Source organism: Oncorhynchus gorbuscha, unplaced genomic scaffold, assembly GCF_021184085.1.
Source record: "Oncorhynchus gorbuscha isolate QuinsamMale2020 ecotype Even-year unplaced genomic scaffold, OgorEven_v1.0 Un_scaffold_6447, whole genome shotgun sequence".
Classification (NCBI taxonomy): Eukaryota; Metazoa; Chordata; class Actinopteri; order Salmoniformes; family Salmonidae; genus Oncorhynchus; species Oncorhynchus gorbuscha.
The window spans coordinates 4,860-21,172 of NW_025750041.1; the positions used below are offsets into that span (position 1 = coordinate 4,860).

The window sequence follows — 16,313 nt, forward strand, 5'->3', positions numbered from 1 at the left end:
AAAACAGGAAAAAAACTTAAATCCACTCGTAGTAACGAGGACAGACTGGAGACTCGACCATTGACTGCAGGTTGCATCGGGAAGGCACCGACCGTAGCAGACTAAGACACCTACTCACACGCAGCATCTGAAGGAGACAAAACACGACAGGGCGAGACAAGGACACAGCACAGCGAACATCATACAAGGATCCGACAAGGACAGAAGCGGAAAACAAGGGGAGAAATAGGGCTCTAATCAGAGGGCAAAATAGGGGACAGGTGTGAAAAGAGCAAATGAGTGAGTTAGGAGAATGAGGAACAGCTGGGAGCAGGAACGGAACGATAGAGAGAAGAGAGAGAGGGAGGGGGAGAGAGAGGGATAGAAAAAGGGAACGAACCTAATAAGACCAGCAGGGGGAAACGAACAGAAGGGAAAGCACAAGGACAAGACAATATATGACAAAACATGACAGCCAGTCTGTCTCCTCGGTCTCCCTGGTGGCTCAGGGGCCATGTAACGCAACAATGACCCGGGGTTTTCCAATCAGGCTGTTTGGACCCTTCTACCCCCTTATGAACCTGGCTCTCTGTCCCGTCTGATCCCTTAGGAACCTGGCTTTATGTCTCGTCTGATCCCTTAGGAACCTGGCTCTCTGTCCCGTCTGATCCCTTAGGAACCTGGCTCTCTGTCCCGTCTGATCCCTTAGGAACCTGGCTCTCTGTCCCGTCTGATCCCTTAGGAACCTGGCTCTCTGTCCCGTCTGATCCCTTAGGAACCTGGCTCTCTATCCCGTCTGATCCCTTAGGAACCTGGCTCTCTGTCCCGTCTGATCCCTTAGGAACCTGGCTCTCTGTCCCGTCTGATCCCTTAGGAACCTGGCTCTCTGTCCCGTCTGATCCCTTAGGAACCTGGCTCTCTGTCCCGTCTGATCCCTTAGGAACCCGGCTCTCTGTCTCGTCTGATCCCTTAGGAACCTGGCTCTCTGTCCCGTCTGATCCCTTAGGAACCTGGCTTTGTGCATATATTATGAAGACACTTTGTGAAGTTTTTGTTCATTTTGGACTTCAGTGTTTTTTTTTACGGCTGTTCAGGCACACAATTTTTTTTCTTGAGGCAAGTTAAAGTCTACGCTCATTTTCATGCATTTTTTTTCATTTAAAAATACTGCATCAAACATCCTAGTTAGATGTAAAATTGCGTGACTAAGATCTCTGCATAACGTAAAAATTAATGACATATTTAAAAAAAATCTTAGCTTAAGACCCAAACTGCTACAGACCTATATCTATTCTACCCTGCCATTGTAAGTCTTTGAAAGCCAAGTTAACAAAACGATTACCGAACATTTCGAATCTCACCGTACCCTCTCCGTTATGCAATCTGGTTTCAGAGCTGGTCATGGGTGCACCTCAGCCACGCTCAAGGTCCTAAACGATATCATAACCACCATCGATAAGAGACATTACTGTGCAGCCGTATTCATCGACCTGGGTAAGGCTTTCAACTCTGTCAATCACAACATTCTTATTGGCAGACTCAACAGCCTTGGTTTCTCAAATGATTGCCTCACCTGGTTCACCAACTACTTCTCTGATAGAGTTCAGTATGTCAAATCGGAGGGCTTGTTGTCTGGACCTCTGGCAGTCTCTATGGGGGTGCCACAGGGTTCAATTCTTGGGCCGACTCTCTTCTCTGTATACATCAATGATGTCACTCTCGTTGCTGGTGATTCTTTGATCCAACTCTACACAGACAACACCATTATGTATACCTCTGGCCCTTCTTTGGACACTGTGTTAACTAACCTCCAGATGAGCTTCAATGCCATACAACTCTCCTTCCGTGGCCTCCAACTGCTCTTAAATGCAAGTAAAACTAAATGCATGCTCTTCAACCGAACGCTTCAACCGAACTCTCCTTCCAGACTCACATTAAACATTTCCAATCCAAAATTCAATCTAGAATCATCTTCCTATTTTGCAAACAAAGCATCCTTCACTCATGCTGCCAAACATACCCTAGTAAAACTGACCATCCTACCGATCCTTGACTTCGGCGATGTCATTTACAAAATAGCCTCCAACACTCTACTCAAATTGGATTCAGTCTATCACAGTGCCATCTGTTTTGTCACCAAAGTCCCATATACTACCCACCACTGCGACCTGTACGCTCTTGTTGGCTGGCCATTGCTTCATACTCGTCGCCAAACCCACTGACTCCAGGTCATCTACAAGTCTCAGCTAGGTAAAGCCCCGCCGTATCTCAGCTCACTGGTCACCTTAGCAGCACCCACCCGTAGCAATTCTTCCTTTGGCCACCTTTCCTTCCAGTTCTCTGCTGCCAATGACTGGAACGAACTGCATAAATCTCTGAAGCTGGAGACTCTTACCTCCCTCACTAGTTTTAAGCACCAGCTGTCAGATGAGTTCACAGATCACTGCACCTGTACATAGCTCATCTGTAAATAGCCCATCCAATCTATCTCATCCCAATACTGTATTTATTTATTTATCTTGCTCCTTTGCACCCCAGTATCTCTACTTGCACATTCATCTTCTGCACATCCTAATCCTGTTTAATTGCTATATTGTAATTACTTTGCCACCATGGCCTATTTATTGCCTTACCTCTCTAATCCTACCTCATTTGCACATGCTGTATATAGATTTTTTACTGTATTATTGATTGTACACTGCTCAAAAATATAAAGGGAACACTAAAATAACACATCCTAGATCTGAATGAATGAAATATTCTTATTAAATACCTTTTTCTTTACATAGTTGAATGTGCTGACAACAAAATCACACAAAAATTATCAATGGAAATCAAATTTATCAACCCATGGAGGTCTGGATTTGGAGTCACACTCAAAATTAAAGTGGAAAACCACACTACAGGCTAATCCAACTTTGATGTAATGTCCTTAAAACAAGTCAAATGAGGCCCAGTAGTGTGTGTGGCCTCCCCGTGCCTGTATGACCTCCCTACAACGCCTGGGCATGCTCCTGATGAGTTGGCGGATGGTCTCCTGAGGGATCTCCTCCCAAACCTGGACTAAAGCATCCGCCAACTCCTGGACAGTCTGTGGTGCAACGCGTTGGTGGATGGAGTAAGACATGATGTCCCAGATGTGGATCAATTGGATTCTTGCCACATCTCGCATTGATGTGCCATCCTGGATGAGCTGCACTACCTGAGCCACTTGTGTGGGTTGTAGACTCCGTCTCATGCTACCACAAGAGTGAAAGCACCGCCAGCATTCAAAAGTGACCAAAACATCAGCCAGGAAGCATAGGAACTGAGAAGTGGTCTGTGGTCACCACCTGCAGAACCACTCCTCTATTTACCCTATTGGGGGTGTCTTGCTAATTGCCTATCATTTCCACCTGTTGTCTATTCCATTTCACAACAGCATGTGAAATGTATTGTCAATCAGTGTTGCTTCCTAAGTGGGAAGTTTGATTTCACAGAAGTGTGATTGACTTGGAGTTACATTGTGTTGTTTAAGTGTTCCCTTTATATTTTTGAGCAGTGTATGTTTGTTTATTCCATGTGTAACTCTGTGTTGTTGTATGTCGAACTGCTTTGCTTTATCTTGGCCAGGTCGCAGTTGCAAATGAGAACTTGTTCTCAACTAGCCTACCTGGTTAAGTAAAGGTGAAATAAATAAAATAAAAATGTATTCTGACTATTTTGAGGAAGTGTCTACTGGCTACGGTGTCTCAAAATGGACAAATGGTACTATTGCAGCTTTTTTCAAGTTTTTTAAGTGAAAGTCTTTTAAGTGAGTATGCGAGTACACTCGTTAGGTTCTCTACTGTTCGGTTCTCCGCAAGGCGCCAGCCGAACTGAAGCATGCTGACGCCTTTACTGGCAGGCTGGATAATATACTCATTCACACAAGGGCATACAGTGGGGATTGATAATGGACTCATTCACACAAGGGCATACAGTGGGGATTGATAATGGACTCATTCACACAAGGGCATACAGTGGGGATTGATAATGGACTCATTCACACAAGGGCATACAGTGGGGATTGATAATGGACTAATTCACACAAGGGCATACAGTGGGGATTGATAATGGACTCATTCACACAAGGGCATACAGTGGGGATTGATAATGGACTCATTCACACAAGGGCATACAGTGGGGATTGATAATGGACTCATTCACACAAGGGCATACAGTGGGGATTGATAATGGACTCATTCACACAAGGGCATACAGTGGGGATTGATAATGGACTCATTCACACAATAGCATACCGTTAGGATTGTGTGTGTGGTTAAAAGAGTAATAGCCAATATCTGCGTCATCCAGAACCAGAGTGCTCAGATACCTGGCTCTCTCAACTTGGCTGCTTCCTTTTGAACCATTAGAGGAACCTGCACTGATGAAATACATCCCGAATGGTTGACCAGAATTGTACAGTTATTCCTAAATATGTACTTTCATCATAAATGGATATGTATTGGGTTAGCCTAACACATAAGAATGGGTTACAGTTGTTCCATGTCCCAGCCTTATAATCCAAGTGATTTTTTTGATGAGTACATTTGCCAATTTCTGTTTGGTTGCTGCAATAGCCTGATGTTGTTTTAGCATAGTTTGCAATTAACTTTAATAGACACAATATTTCAAGATCAGATGAGACAACTTGTTAGCCTGAAGCTTTAGCCACAAAAGAGTTTGAATGATTATTCTCGAATATAACGTCAACTTCTTTTGTAACCAGTGAAATTATAAACTCACAAATGCATATATTCATGCTTGCTCATATTGTTTTGCTGCCTTTCACTACAAATCACTGATGAATTAATCCTCTTCCCTCTTTTTCTGCAGGTGTCCCTCATGGTGGACACTGGGGCTACGAAGGTAAATATACACAACCGTTGTTATTACGAGAATACGTGCACTGTATCCTTCTCTCTGCACAGGCTATTCTGCCTTATCAGTCCAACTATCAGTTACCAACACAAGTCTCTTTTTCTGTCACTCAAAGAAAGGCTTATCATGTCTGTAATAAAGAGAAACCATATTTAGTTTTAGTTACGGTGGTAAAATAAGATCATAATGTAAGCCAGAGATGTCAACTCTACCAATACTCAAGACGCCTTACTTGGAATCTAGTCTTCATTGATATGAGTGTAACATCCCACTGTACCTGTAGCTTGGTATTACTTAGTGAGAAGAAGCCATAATGTAAGTCAGAGATGTCAACTCTACCAATACTCAAGACACCTTACTTAGAATCTAGTCTTCATTGATATGAGTGGAACATCCCACTGTTAATGTCCACCTCCACGATCGATCTTGTACCTGTAGCTTGGTATTACTTAGTGAGAAGAAGCCATAATGTAGCTGAATGAGTGAAGTTAGCGTGACCTAAGATCGCTAGTTATTAAACAGTTCATTGATAATAATAATAATTGTGTTTGCTATTGTTGATCTCTTTATGACTGGTTGTGATCAGGAACTTTAATTTATAGCCTCTTGTTACAGGTGTTAAACTAAACACATTAATACTCCCACTTCATAAATCAAATATTGTCGTCCTGGAGTTAAATAAGACGGTATACAGCTTATTCATTACTATTTCCTGGTGGTCACCACTAAATCAAATAAAATCAAATCAAATTTTATTTGTCACATACACATGGTTAGCAGATGTTAATGCGAGTGTAGCGAAATGCTTGTGCTTCTAGTTCCGACAATGCAGTGATAACCAACAAGTAATCTAACTAACAATTCCAAAACTACTATCTTATACACAGTGTAAGGGGATAAAGAATATGTACATAAGGATATATGAATGAGTGATGGTACAGAGCAGCATACAGTAGATGGTATCGAGTACAGTATATACATATGAGATGAGTGTGTAGACAAAGTAAACAAAGTGGCATAGTTAAAGTGGCTAGTGATACATGTATTACATAAGGATGCAGTCGATGATGTAGAGTACAGTATATACGTATGCATATGAGATGAATAATGTAGGGTAAGTAACATTATATAAGGTAGCATTGTTTAAAGTGGCTAGTGATATATTTACATCAATTCCCATTATTAAAGTGGCTGGAGTTGGGTCAGTGTCAATGACAGTGTGTTGGCAGCAGCCACTCAATGTTAGTGGTGGCTGTTTAACAGTCTGATGGCCTTGAGATAGAAGCTGTTTTTCAGTCTCTCGGTCCCAGCTTTGATGCACCTGTACTGACCTCGCCTTCTGGATGATAGCGGGGTGAACAGGCAGTGGTTCGGGTGGTTGATGTCCTTGATGATCTTTATGGCCTTCCTGTAACAACGGGTGGTGTAGGTGTCCTGGAGGGCAGGTAGTTTGCATCGTCTGTGGACCTATTTGGGCGCTAAGCAAATTGGAGTGGGTCTAGGGTGTCAGGTAAGGTGTTTCCTGGTGGTCATCACTATTTCCTGGTGGTCATCACTATTTCCTGGTGGTCATCACTATTTCCTGGTGGTCACCACTATTTCCTGGTGGTCATCACTATTTCCTGGTGGTCATCACTAGTTCCTGGTGGTCATCACTATTTCCTGGTGGTCACCACTACTTCCTGGTGGTCACCACTATTTCCTGGTGGTCATCACTATTTCGTGGTCGTCATCACTATTTCCTGGTCGTCATCACTATTTCCTGGTCGTCATCACTATTTCCTGGTGGTCATCACTATTTCCTGGTGGTCATCACTATTTCCTGGTCGTCATCACTATTTCCTGGTCGTCATCACTATTTCCTGGTGGTCATTACTATTTCCTGGTGGTCATTACTATTTCCTGGTGGTCATCACTAGTTCCTGGTGGTCATCACTATTTCCTGGTGGTCATCACTATTTCCTGGTGGTCATCACTAGTTCCTGGTGGTCATCACTATTTCCTGGTGGTCATCACTATTTCCTGGTCGTCATCACTATTTCCTGGTGGTCATCACTATTTCCTGGTGGTCACCACTACTTAGTATTTAATGATTCCTTACTAACGTTTTCTTGCTGGTGTTCATAGTTTCATTTTGACACTTGAAGTGTCATGCATATTGACTTCTGGGATTTCCTGTGTAAATCTCATGTGCAAAAAACTTGTGTTCATAAGAAGAGAGCCGTGTCTTATCATTAACTAAGTCACACTGCCGAAGGGCCATTGTTCTGTTAATAATTTTCCCCACATCCTACTGACAGATCAAGCTGCCTGGTCCTCTGAGTTCTCACACTGCAGTGGAAAATCCCAGTCTCCCATTGACATTGATACCAGGAGAGCCCTCTATGACCGCAGCCTGCCACCCATAACTCTGGAAGACTATGATCTGACAGACAGCTCAGAATTGACACTGTTGAACAACGGCCATACCTGTAAGTTCCTGGCTGTCCAATATGCATTTTATTGACGGTACAAGCAACATTTATTAGGCAACATTTTTCCTTATAAAGCTGTACCAAAACGTGGATGGCTTTGCAGAGGGTTCTACACTGGAAAAACTAAATAGAACCAAGTAGTTGTTGTGCCCTGTGTGTGTCTCCAGTGCAGCTGGTCCTGCCCAACACCATGCGCATCACCAGTGGGTTTGACAACGAGTTCCGTGCCGCCCAATTGCATTTCCACTGGGGGACCAAAGAGGTGCCAGGATCTGAACACACCATAGATAACGTCCATTTCCCTGCAGAGGTGAGGAAGTCAGAAATACTGGGGAACTGAAAAAATGCCCCAGAATTATTGCAGGTTCAATTAGTTTAAACTCAAAATAATTTTATTGCCCATCAAATGTATATGTCAAGACAGGAAGTTGTCTTTGGCATGTGGCTCATTGTCAAAATACTAAAAGCGACAACACTGACAAGACAACACAGCTATTTTAGTATTTTATTAGGACCCCATAAGCTGTTGCGATAGCATCAACAACTCTTCCGGGGTTACGCAAAACATGAAACATGACATAATTCAGTACATTAATAGACAAGAAGAGCTCAAGGACAGAACTACAGAAATGTATAACAAGAAAAAAGTTCTGTACTTACTCAGTACTGAGAAAATAAACCTAATATTCTAGGCTTTTAACATTTACATATTTACACGTTCTAGGGCTTTTTCATTAGCATATTTACATATTCATATATTCTGTGGCTTTAACATGTACATATTCTAGGATGTGCCATTTACACATTTACATATTCATATATTCTATGGTTTTATCATTTACATATATACATATTCATACATCACATTTCCATCCAGAAGCACCTAGGACATCACTTACATGATTCACTACTAACTCTTTCTAGCTGGTGTTGCAGTGTCTGTACTGACTCAACTCTGAGAATAAAAACGTACTATTCGAGGCTTTTAACATTTACATATTCTAGGCCTTTAACATTTACATATTCATATATTAAATGTATATTCAGTAGCATCAAGGCCATCACTTACACATAGCCTACATATCAATACATGCATACAACATATTCAGGTCAAATAGGGGAGAGGTGTTGCTTTATCTGATTTTTGAAACCAGGTTTGCTGTTCACTTGAGCAGTAGGAGATGGAAGGGTGTTCCGTGCAATCATCATGTTCCCATGCTTCTCTTCCCAGATCCACATAGTTCATTACAACTCTAAATATGCAAATCTGTCCGAGGCAGCCAGCAAATCAGATGGCCTGGCTGTATTAGGGGGGCTTCATCGGGGTAAGTTATTCCACACATGTAGAATTATACCAGTACCCTCATAATAACTCATCATGGTGACTCAAAGGTTTGAAGTGTCATTAGTCTATTTTCATGCACTACTATTGGATAAGATTCTAGGATAAGACATTTGTCTTGGGTTTCACACACTTAAAAACAGACATTAATCAGAAGAATCCTCGAGGTTATTAAATAAATTATACAGAAGTAATCACTTTAATCTGCTTCTTTCTGAATCTTTTTGATTTAGATTGGTCTTCATGAGAATGACAACTATGAAAAGATCCTGTCTGCGCTCGCTGATGTCAGCATCGAAGGTAACCCCGTGATACACCTCTAGCCATAGACCTTTTTTTGTGGCCAAAAACATTGTGTACTACAACGTTGGATGTAGTTTACATACTCCTTTCTTGAAATGTCCAACAGATTGCAGACTGTTTTCTCATTTATGCTTTCTAGGTTCACAAAATGAACATAGCAAGATCATTTTAGAAAACAGCACTGTATTACTGAGAATCTAATCTCGGAAACCCAGAACTAAAATCTTGCATAATTGCATCAGATGCTCCATTAGCTTCTAGGGGAGATATATGAGAAAAGATGCTAACAAGATGAGCAAAGTCTTCACCCCCCTAAACAGAAACTCTCAGCAGGGTTCGGGTCAATTCGGGAAAATTATATTCTAATTCAAATATCTCTACCTGTAAATTCCATTTCATTAAATTAAATTCCAGGTTAGTCTTTTAATTTTAATTTAAAAAAAAAATTCCTATCAATTCAAATGTTAGGTAAATTCCAAGAATTCAATTCCCACTTTGGTATTTTCCCCAACAGATATTATACCTAACATATGAATTCATATGAAAATAATTTGAATTCAGTGGCCGTACAACATTTACCAGATTTGACATCTGCAGAAGTAAGAGCATTCATAGTCCTTGTGCTTCGGGGGGCTGTCATACGCATTCAATACTCGTAGAGATTCAGGGCTAATCTAGCCATCCAGCTAATTACGAGCAACTGGCTAAATGAAAAAAAAAACAAGACTTTACCTTTTCTCAGATTTTGGAATCCATTTCCCGGTGCTTGACATAGGAACTCAGCCACGATAACATGAAGTAAAAAGGCTGCATGGTTTCCCCACCTGCATCTCCACTTCAACCATTCATTTAGCTCTATGAGCTTTTCCTACAACTGTCTTCACTTCTTGTGGAAAGCTTCCCCTTCCATAGATACGGAAAGAGGTCAATGGAACTCAACCAAAACAATGGGAATGCCATGGAAACTGGTTGGGGAAAGATCCCGAATCTCCTCTTTCCCCCCCAGCAAACTTTGCCTGCATTTAAGCTAATGTTTATATATATTTCACACTATGTTGAGGTAAAATCAGAGTATAATGCTTGTATGGATGTTAAACCCAATACATGTTCACGTCATCGCCACCAATCAACTGCATTACAGTTAAAAACAACATTGACTACCACTACCGATTTCTGTATGCTAGCTGCGAACGGGAGTCAGCATTTATGTGCATCTGTACACTAAGAACCCCCATGGATTTCTCACATTCTTAGTGATTAGATTAGATAGTACTTTAATGTCAGTTTTCACGGAAATGTGTATTCCATAAAGAAACTGTAGTGCGTTAAAATAAATCCACATCAGAAGGAGAGACATAGTCATGAAGGAGAAACAAAATGACAGCTTAAGGACCCACATGGTCCACACAATTGATGAACTATTTTACACCTTTCCAGAGTCTAACACTGAGATCCCTGCCTTCAATGTCCGTCATCTTTTGCCAAACAAGCTGGAGCGCTTCTACAGATACAATGGCTCCCTTACCACTCCTCCCTGCTTCCAAACTGTCAACTGGACAATGTTCAATGATACCATCACAGTGTCCAGGAGGCAGGTCAGTAATGATACCATCACAGTGTCCAGGAGGCAGGTCAGTAATGATACCATCACAGTATCCAGGAGGCAAGTCAGTAATGATAGCATCATAGGGTCCAGGAGGCAGGTCAGTAATGATACCATCACAGTGTCCAGGAGGCAGGTCAGTAATGATACCATCACAGTGTCCAGGAGGCAGGTCAGTAATGATACCATCACAGTGTCCAGGAGGCAGGTCAGTAATGATACCATCACAGTGTCCAGGTGGCAGGTCAGTAATGATACCATCACAGTGTCCAGGTGGCAGGTCAGTAATGATACCATCACAGTGTCCAGGAGGCAGGTCAGTAATGATACCATCACAGTGTCCAGGAGGCAGGTCAGTAATGATGCCATCACAGTGTCCAGGAGGCAGGTCAGTAATGATACCATCATAGTCTACAGGAGGCAGGTTAGTAATGATACCATCACAGTGTCCAGGAGGCAGGTCAGTAATGATACCATCACAGTGTCCAGGAGGCAGGTCAGTAAATAATAATAATAATATATGCCATTTAGCAGACGCTTTTATCCAAAGCGACTTACAGTCATGTGTGCATACATTCTACGTATGGGTGGTCCCGGGGATCAAACCCACTACCCTGGCGTTACAAGTGCCATGCTCTACCAACTGAGCTACAGAAGGACAGTCTACAGGAGGCAGGTCAGTAAGGATACCATCACAGTATACAGGAGAAAGGTCAGTAATGATACCATTATAGTCTACAGGAGGCAGGTTAGTAATGATACCATCACAGTGTCCAGGAGGCAGGTCAGTAATGATACCATTATAGTCTACAGGAGGCAGGTTAGTAATGATACCATCACAGTGTCCAGGAGGCAGGTCAGTAATGATACCATTATAGTCTACAGGAGGCAGGTTAGTAATGATACCATCACAGTATACAGGAGAAAGGTCAGTAATGATACCATTATAGTCTACAGGAGGCAGGTCAGTAATGATACCATTGTGTACAGGAGGCAGGTCAGTAATAATACCAGGGTTTCCAGGTCGGTCACCAACCCAGGAGATTGATTTACAGATTGACTTGCATCATGAATACCTCCTTGAGAGTACAAGAGATCCACTACTACTTGTACTGTCTGTATTTTCATGTCTAAAAATAGATCTTCAAACAAGATAAAAATAACCTTTAGACAGAGCACTACTAGATACTGTTTTCATTTGTTCTAGACATGTATTCATTTCAATTATATGGTCATCTGTTTGAAAACTGTGTGGGTCATGTGGGCAGACCATAACAGTAGAATCTATCTTCAATCTACAATATGGTAATGGTTTTCCATGTTGATGGTGCCCATGTTGTGTTCTCCAGCTGGGTGCTCTGGAGGACACCCTGAAAGCAGGCCAACACCAGCACCTGACCAAGAACTTCAGAGCACCTCAGCTTCTGCATGGGAGACACGTCCTCGCCTCGTTCACAGACACTCCCACCATAGTCGGTTAGTAAACATCATCCCACTATGCACACTTGACGGGTGTTCCACCTTAGGCAACCTTGCTGTCTTGTGAGACATTCACAAACTATAGACCAACGTCATTTGAGAAGCTGAGCCCAGGTCAAGGGTTACGGTCCTGGTTGCACATATCTTACAAGCCAGAGACTTTCTGTTGAGGTTTTGTATGTAAACACGACACAGGTTTAACAAGACAGAAACCCAGTGTGCCCTTAACAGGTCTTAGCACTTGATCTTAGCACTCTATACATGTTGTTCAGTCTCATGACCAGAGCACACATGTACATACATATACTTCATGTCAAATGGGTTCATGTATGACCTTGTAAAGGTTGGGAGTAATTACCTTCCAGAAACAAACTCACCACTCAAAGATGGTAACGTGCAACCTTCACGAGAAAATCTGAAAATCCCTTCTTCTACATGATGCATCTCATATTATTAGTGTGACGGTTGCATGCGAGGCCGCAGGTGGTCGACTCTAGGGAATTCTGTCATTTATTTGTTTATTCATTCATGTTTTTCTGACCACTACACTAGTCACATTGATATTATTATTCATATTATTACTGTTATTACAGTTATTATTATAGTTATTATCAATATGATCAATAGTATTAATATGATTATTAATATGGTTATTAATATGATTATTAATATGGTTATTAATACGATTATTAATATGGTTATTAATATGATTATTAATACGATTATTAATATGGTTATTAATATGGTTATTAATATGATTATTAATATGATTATTAATATGGTTATTAATATGGTTATTAATATGGTTATTAATATGATTATTAATATGGTTATTAATACGATTATTAATATGATTATTAATATGATTATTAATATGGTTATTAATATGGTTATTAATATGGTTATTAATATGGTTATTAATATGAGTATTATTAATATGGTTATTAATATGGTTATTAATATGAGTATTAATATGATTATTATGAATATGATTATTATTGATGTGATTATTATTATTATTAATATGAGTATTATTAATATGAGTATTATTAATATGATTATTAATATGATTATTAATATGGTTATTAATATGAGTATTATTAATATGATTATTAATATGGTTATTAATATGGTTATTAATATGAGTATTATTAATATGAGTATTATTAATATGATTATTAATATGATTATTATGAATATGATTATTATTGATGCGATTATTATTATTATTAATATGAGTATTATTAATATGGTTATTAATATGAGTATTATTAATATGAGTATTATTAATATGATTATTAATATGATTATTAATATGGTTATTAATATGATTATTAATATTATTATTATTAATATTATTATTATTATTAATATTATTATTAGTATTATTATTATTAATATTATTATTACTATTATTATTATTGATATGATTATTAATAGTATTATTATTAATATTATTATTATTAATATAATTATTAGTATGATTATTATTGGTATGATTATTAATAGTATTATTATTAATATGATTATTAGTGTGAGTATTCCTATTATTATTAATATGATTATTATGATTATGATTATGATTATTATTATTATTATTATTGTTATTATTAATATTATTATTAATAATATAATTATTATTGGTATTATTATTATTAATATTAATATGATTATTAATATTATTAGTATTATTATTAATATTATTATTATTAATATAATTATTATATTATTATTATTATTAATTATTATTATTATTATTATTATTATTATTATTAATATTAATATGATTATTAATATTATTAGTATTATTATTAATATTATTATTATTAATATAATTATTGATATTATTATTATTGGTATAATTATTGATATTATTATTATTGGTATTATTATTATTATTATTATTATTATTAATATTATTATTATTAATATAATTATTGATATTATTATTATTGGTATTATTATTATTAATATTAATATAATTATTAATATTATTAGTATTATTATTAATATTATTATTATTAATATTATTATTAATATAATTATTGATATTATTATTATTAGTATTATTATTAATAATATTATTATTAATATAATTATTGATATTATTATTATTGGTATTGTTATTATTATTATTGGTATTGTTATTATTAATATAATTATTGATATTATTATTATTGGTATTATTATTATTAATATTAATATGATTATTAATATTATTATTATTATTATTAATATTAATATAATTATTGATATTATTATTATTATTGTTATTAATATAATTATTGATATTATTATTATTATTGGTATGATTATTATTTGTATGATTATTAATAGTTTTATTATTCATATGATTATTAATAGTATTATTATTAATATGATTATTAATAGTTTTATTATTCATATGATTATTAATAGTATTATTATTAATATGATTATTAATAGTATTATTATTAATATGATTATTAATAGTTTTATTATTAATATGATTATTAATAGTATTATTATTAATATGATTATTAATAGTATTATTATTAATATGATTATTAATAGTATTATTATTAATGTTGTACTTTCTATCTATTCCCATTAACATTGAGATAAGTCAATGTTTTTGCTTGCAGTTGCAGGACATCCAAGTATCTCTATCAACACCTTGTCGGAGACTGATGCCTCTAACAATGAAGGGCCATCAACTGGGCCATCTGGTAAGCAAAGTATGAGGGCTAATAATCATGTGTTGACTATGCAGGCCCCAATTGCCATCCATTTAAAAAAATATATGGTAGCCCTGTCCCAGATCAGTTTGTGCTATCATTTCAACATGGTTTGGCATGACAAAGAGTGACAAGGAGTTGATAAGTAGCTGACCTGAGCACAAACAGATCTGGGACCAGGTTAAAACACTGGTGAGCACAAACAGATCTGGGACCAGGTTAAAACGCTGGTGAGCACAAACAGATCTGGGACCAGGTTAAAATGCTGGTGAGCACAAACAGATCTGGGACCAGGTTAAAACGCTGGTGAGCACAAACAGATCTGGGACCAGGTTAAAACGCTGGTGAGTTGAGCGATGGGGAGAGTTGGGGATAAGCACCATAGGGGATTTATACATAGAAGGGACCTTTGCTTCCTTTGAGCTGCTGAGGGAAACTTATAATCTTCCCAGAAGTAATTTTTTCAGATACCTACAAATTAGAGACTACGTTAGAAAACACCTCCCAACATTTGAGAATGCTAAACCTTCCATGTTTGACGGATGCATAAAAATATGCCCCACCTCAGATAAACTGATATCGCGTCTATATGATGCTTTTCAATCTGTTAGCACACCTTCTACTGATGCCATCAAGGCAAAATGGGAGGAAGAACTAGGGACTGACATCTCAGTGGCAGACTGGGAAGAGAGCTTGGAGTATATCCACACATGCTCCATTAATTCCAGACATCGTCTCATACAATTCAAGGTATTACACAGATTACACTATTCCAAAACTAAACTGCATAGGATATTTCCTGATACATCCCCTACATGTGATAAATGTCAGGCCACGCAGGGTACACTACTCCACTGCTTTGCCCTATGCTCTAGCTGGCATGGTTATTGGTGTGGAATTTTAGGATCCTCTCTGAAGTTTTGGAGACTTCAATAGATCCAGACCCGCTTCTGATAATCCTGGGAGTATCTGAGTCCCTAAACAGATTAACCAACCCCCAAAAACAACTAATCTCGTATGGTCTCATCTCGGCAAAAAAACTAATCTTGTTGTTTTGGAAAAGGAGGGAAGCGCCCTCTACCAAATTATGGCTCAGTGAATTGGCAAACACTGTACACTTAGAAAGAATTAGATATATTCTGAACAATAAATTATCAACATTTGATAAAATCTGGCAGCCTTTCCTCTCCTACTTGGACGAGTCGGCGCTGTGAATTTGTACTTATTAACGCACTCTCAATGGTAAAATTTTTTTATCTACCTTTGGGCAGCGTGTGCTGGCCCTACCACCGAGCAGTTGGGAGGGGGGGAATAGGGATGGGGGATAGGGGGACATCTTCCCTCTTTCTTTCTACGTGTCCTTGTTTTGTATGTCGTGTTCTGTATTATTTGTTCTGCACCCAGAACTCTGGGTCTTGTTGTTCCTGTATGCTCTTTTATGTTTAGATAAGAATTGTATACCTGTCATGTATACCTATACACCATTCTTTTGTGTGTTTAATAAAAATATTTGA

General features: G+C 38.0%; 1 protein-coding gene across 1 annotated transcript; it reads left to right on the forward strand.

The window, feature by feature from the left end:
- Window positions 1–4,403: 4,403 nt before the first annotated feature.
- Window positions 4,404–15,069, forward strand: LOC124029458 (carbonic anhydrase 9-like). Its single transcript, XM_046341158.1, has 8 exons — window positions 4,404–4,419; window positions 4,837–4,869; window positions 7,182–7,352; window positions 7,523–7,665; window positions 8,587–8,680; window positions 10,438–10,595; window positions 11,953–12,079; window positions 14,707–15,069. The coding sequence occupies exons 1-8, from the start codon at window positions 4,404–4,406 to the stop codon at window positions 14,928–14,930; spliced, it is 966 nt and encodes a 321-aa protein (XP_046197114.1). The 3' UTR covers window positions 14,931–15,069.
- Window positions 15,070–16,313: the final 1,244 nt, after the last annotated feature.

Coding starts and splice junctions, on each gene's coding strand:
- LOC124029458 (XM_046341158.1), top strand. Junction 7,353..7,522: donor GTTGAACAACGGCCATACCT/GTAAGTTCCTGG, acceptor GTGTGTCTCCAG/TGCAGCTGGTCCTGCCCAAC. Junction 7,666..8,586: donor ACGTCCATTTCCCTGCAGAG/GTGAGGAAGTCA, acceptor TTCTCTTCCCAG/ATCCACATAGTTCATTACAA.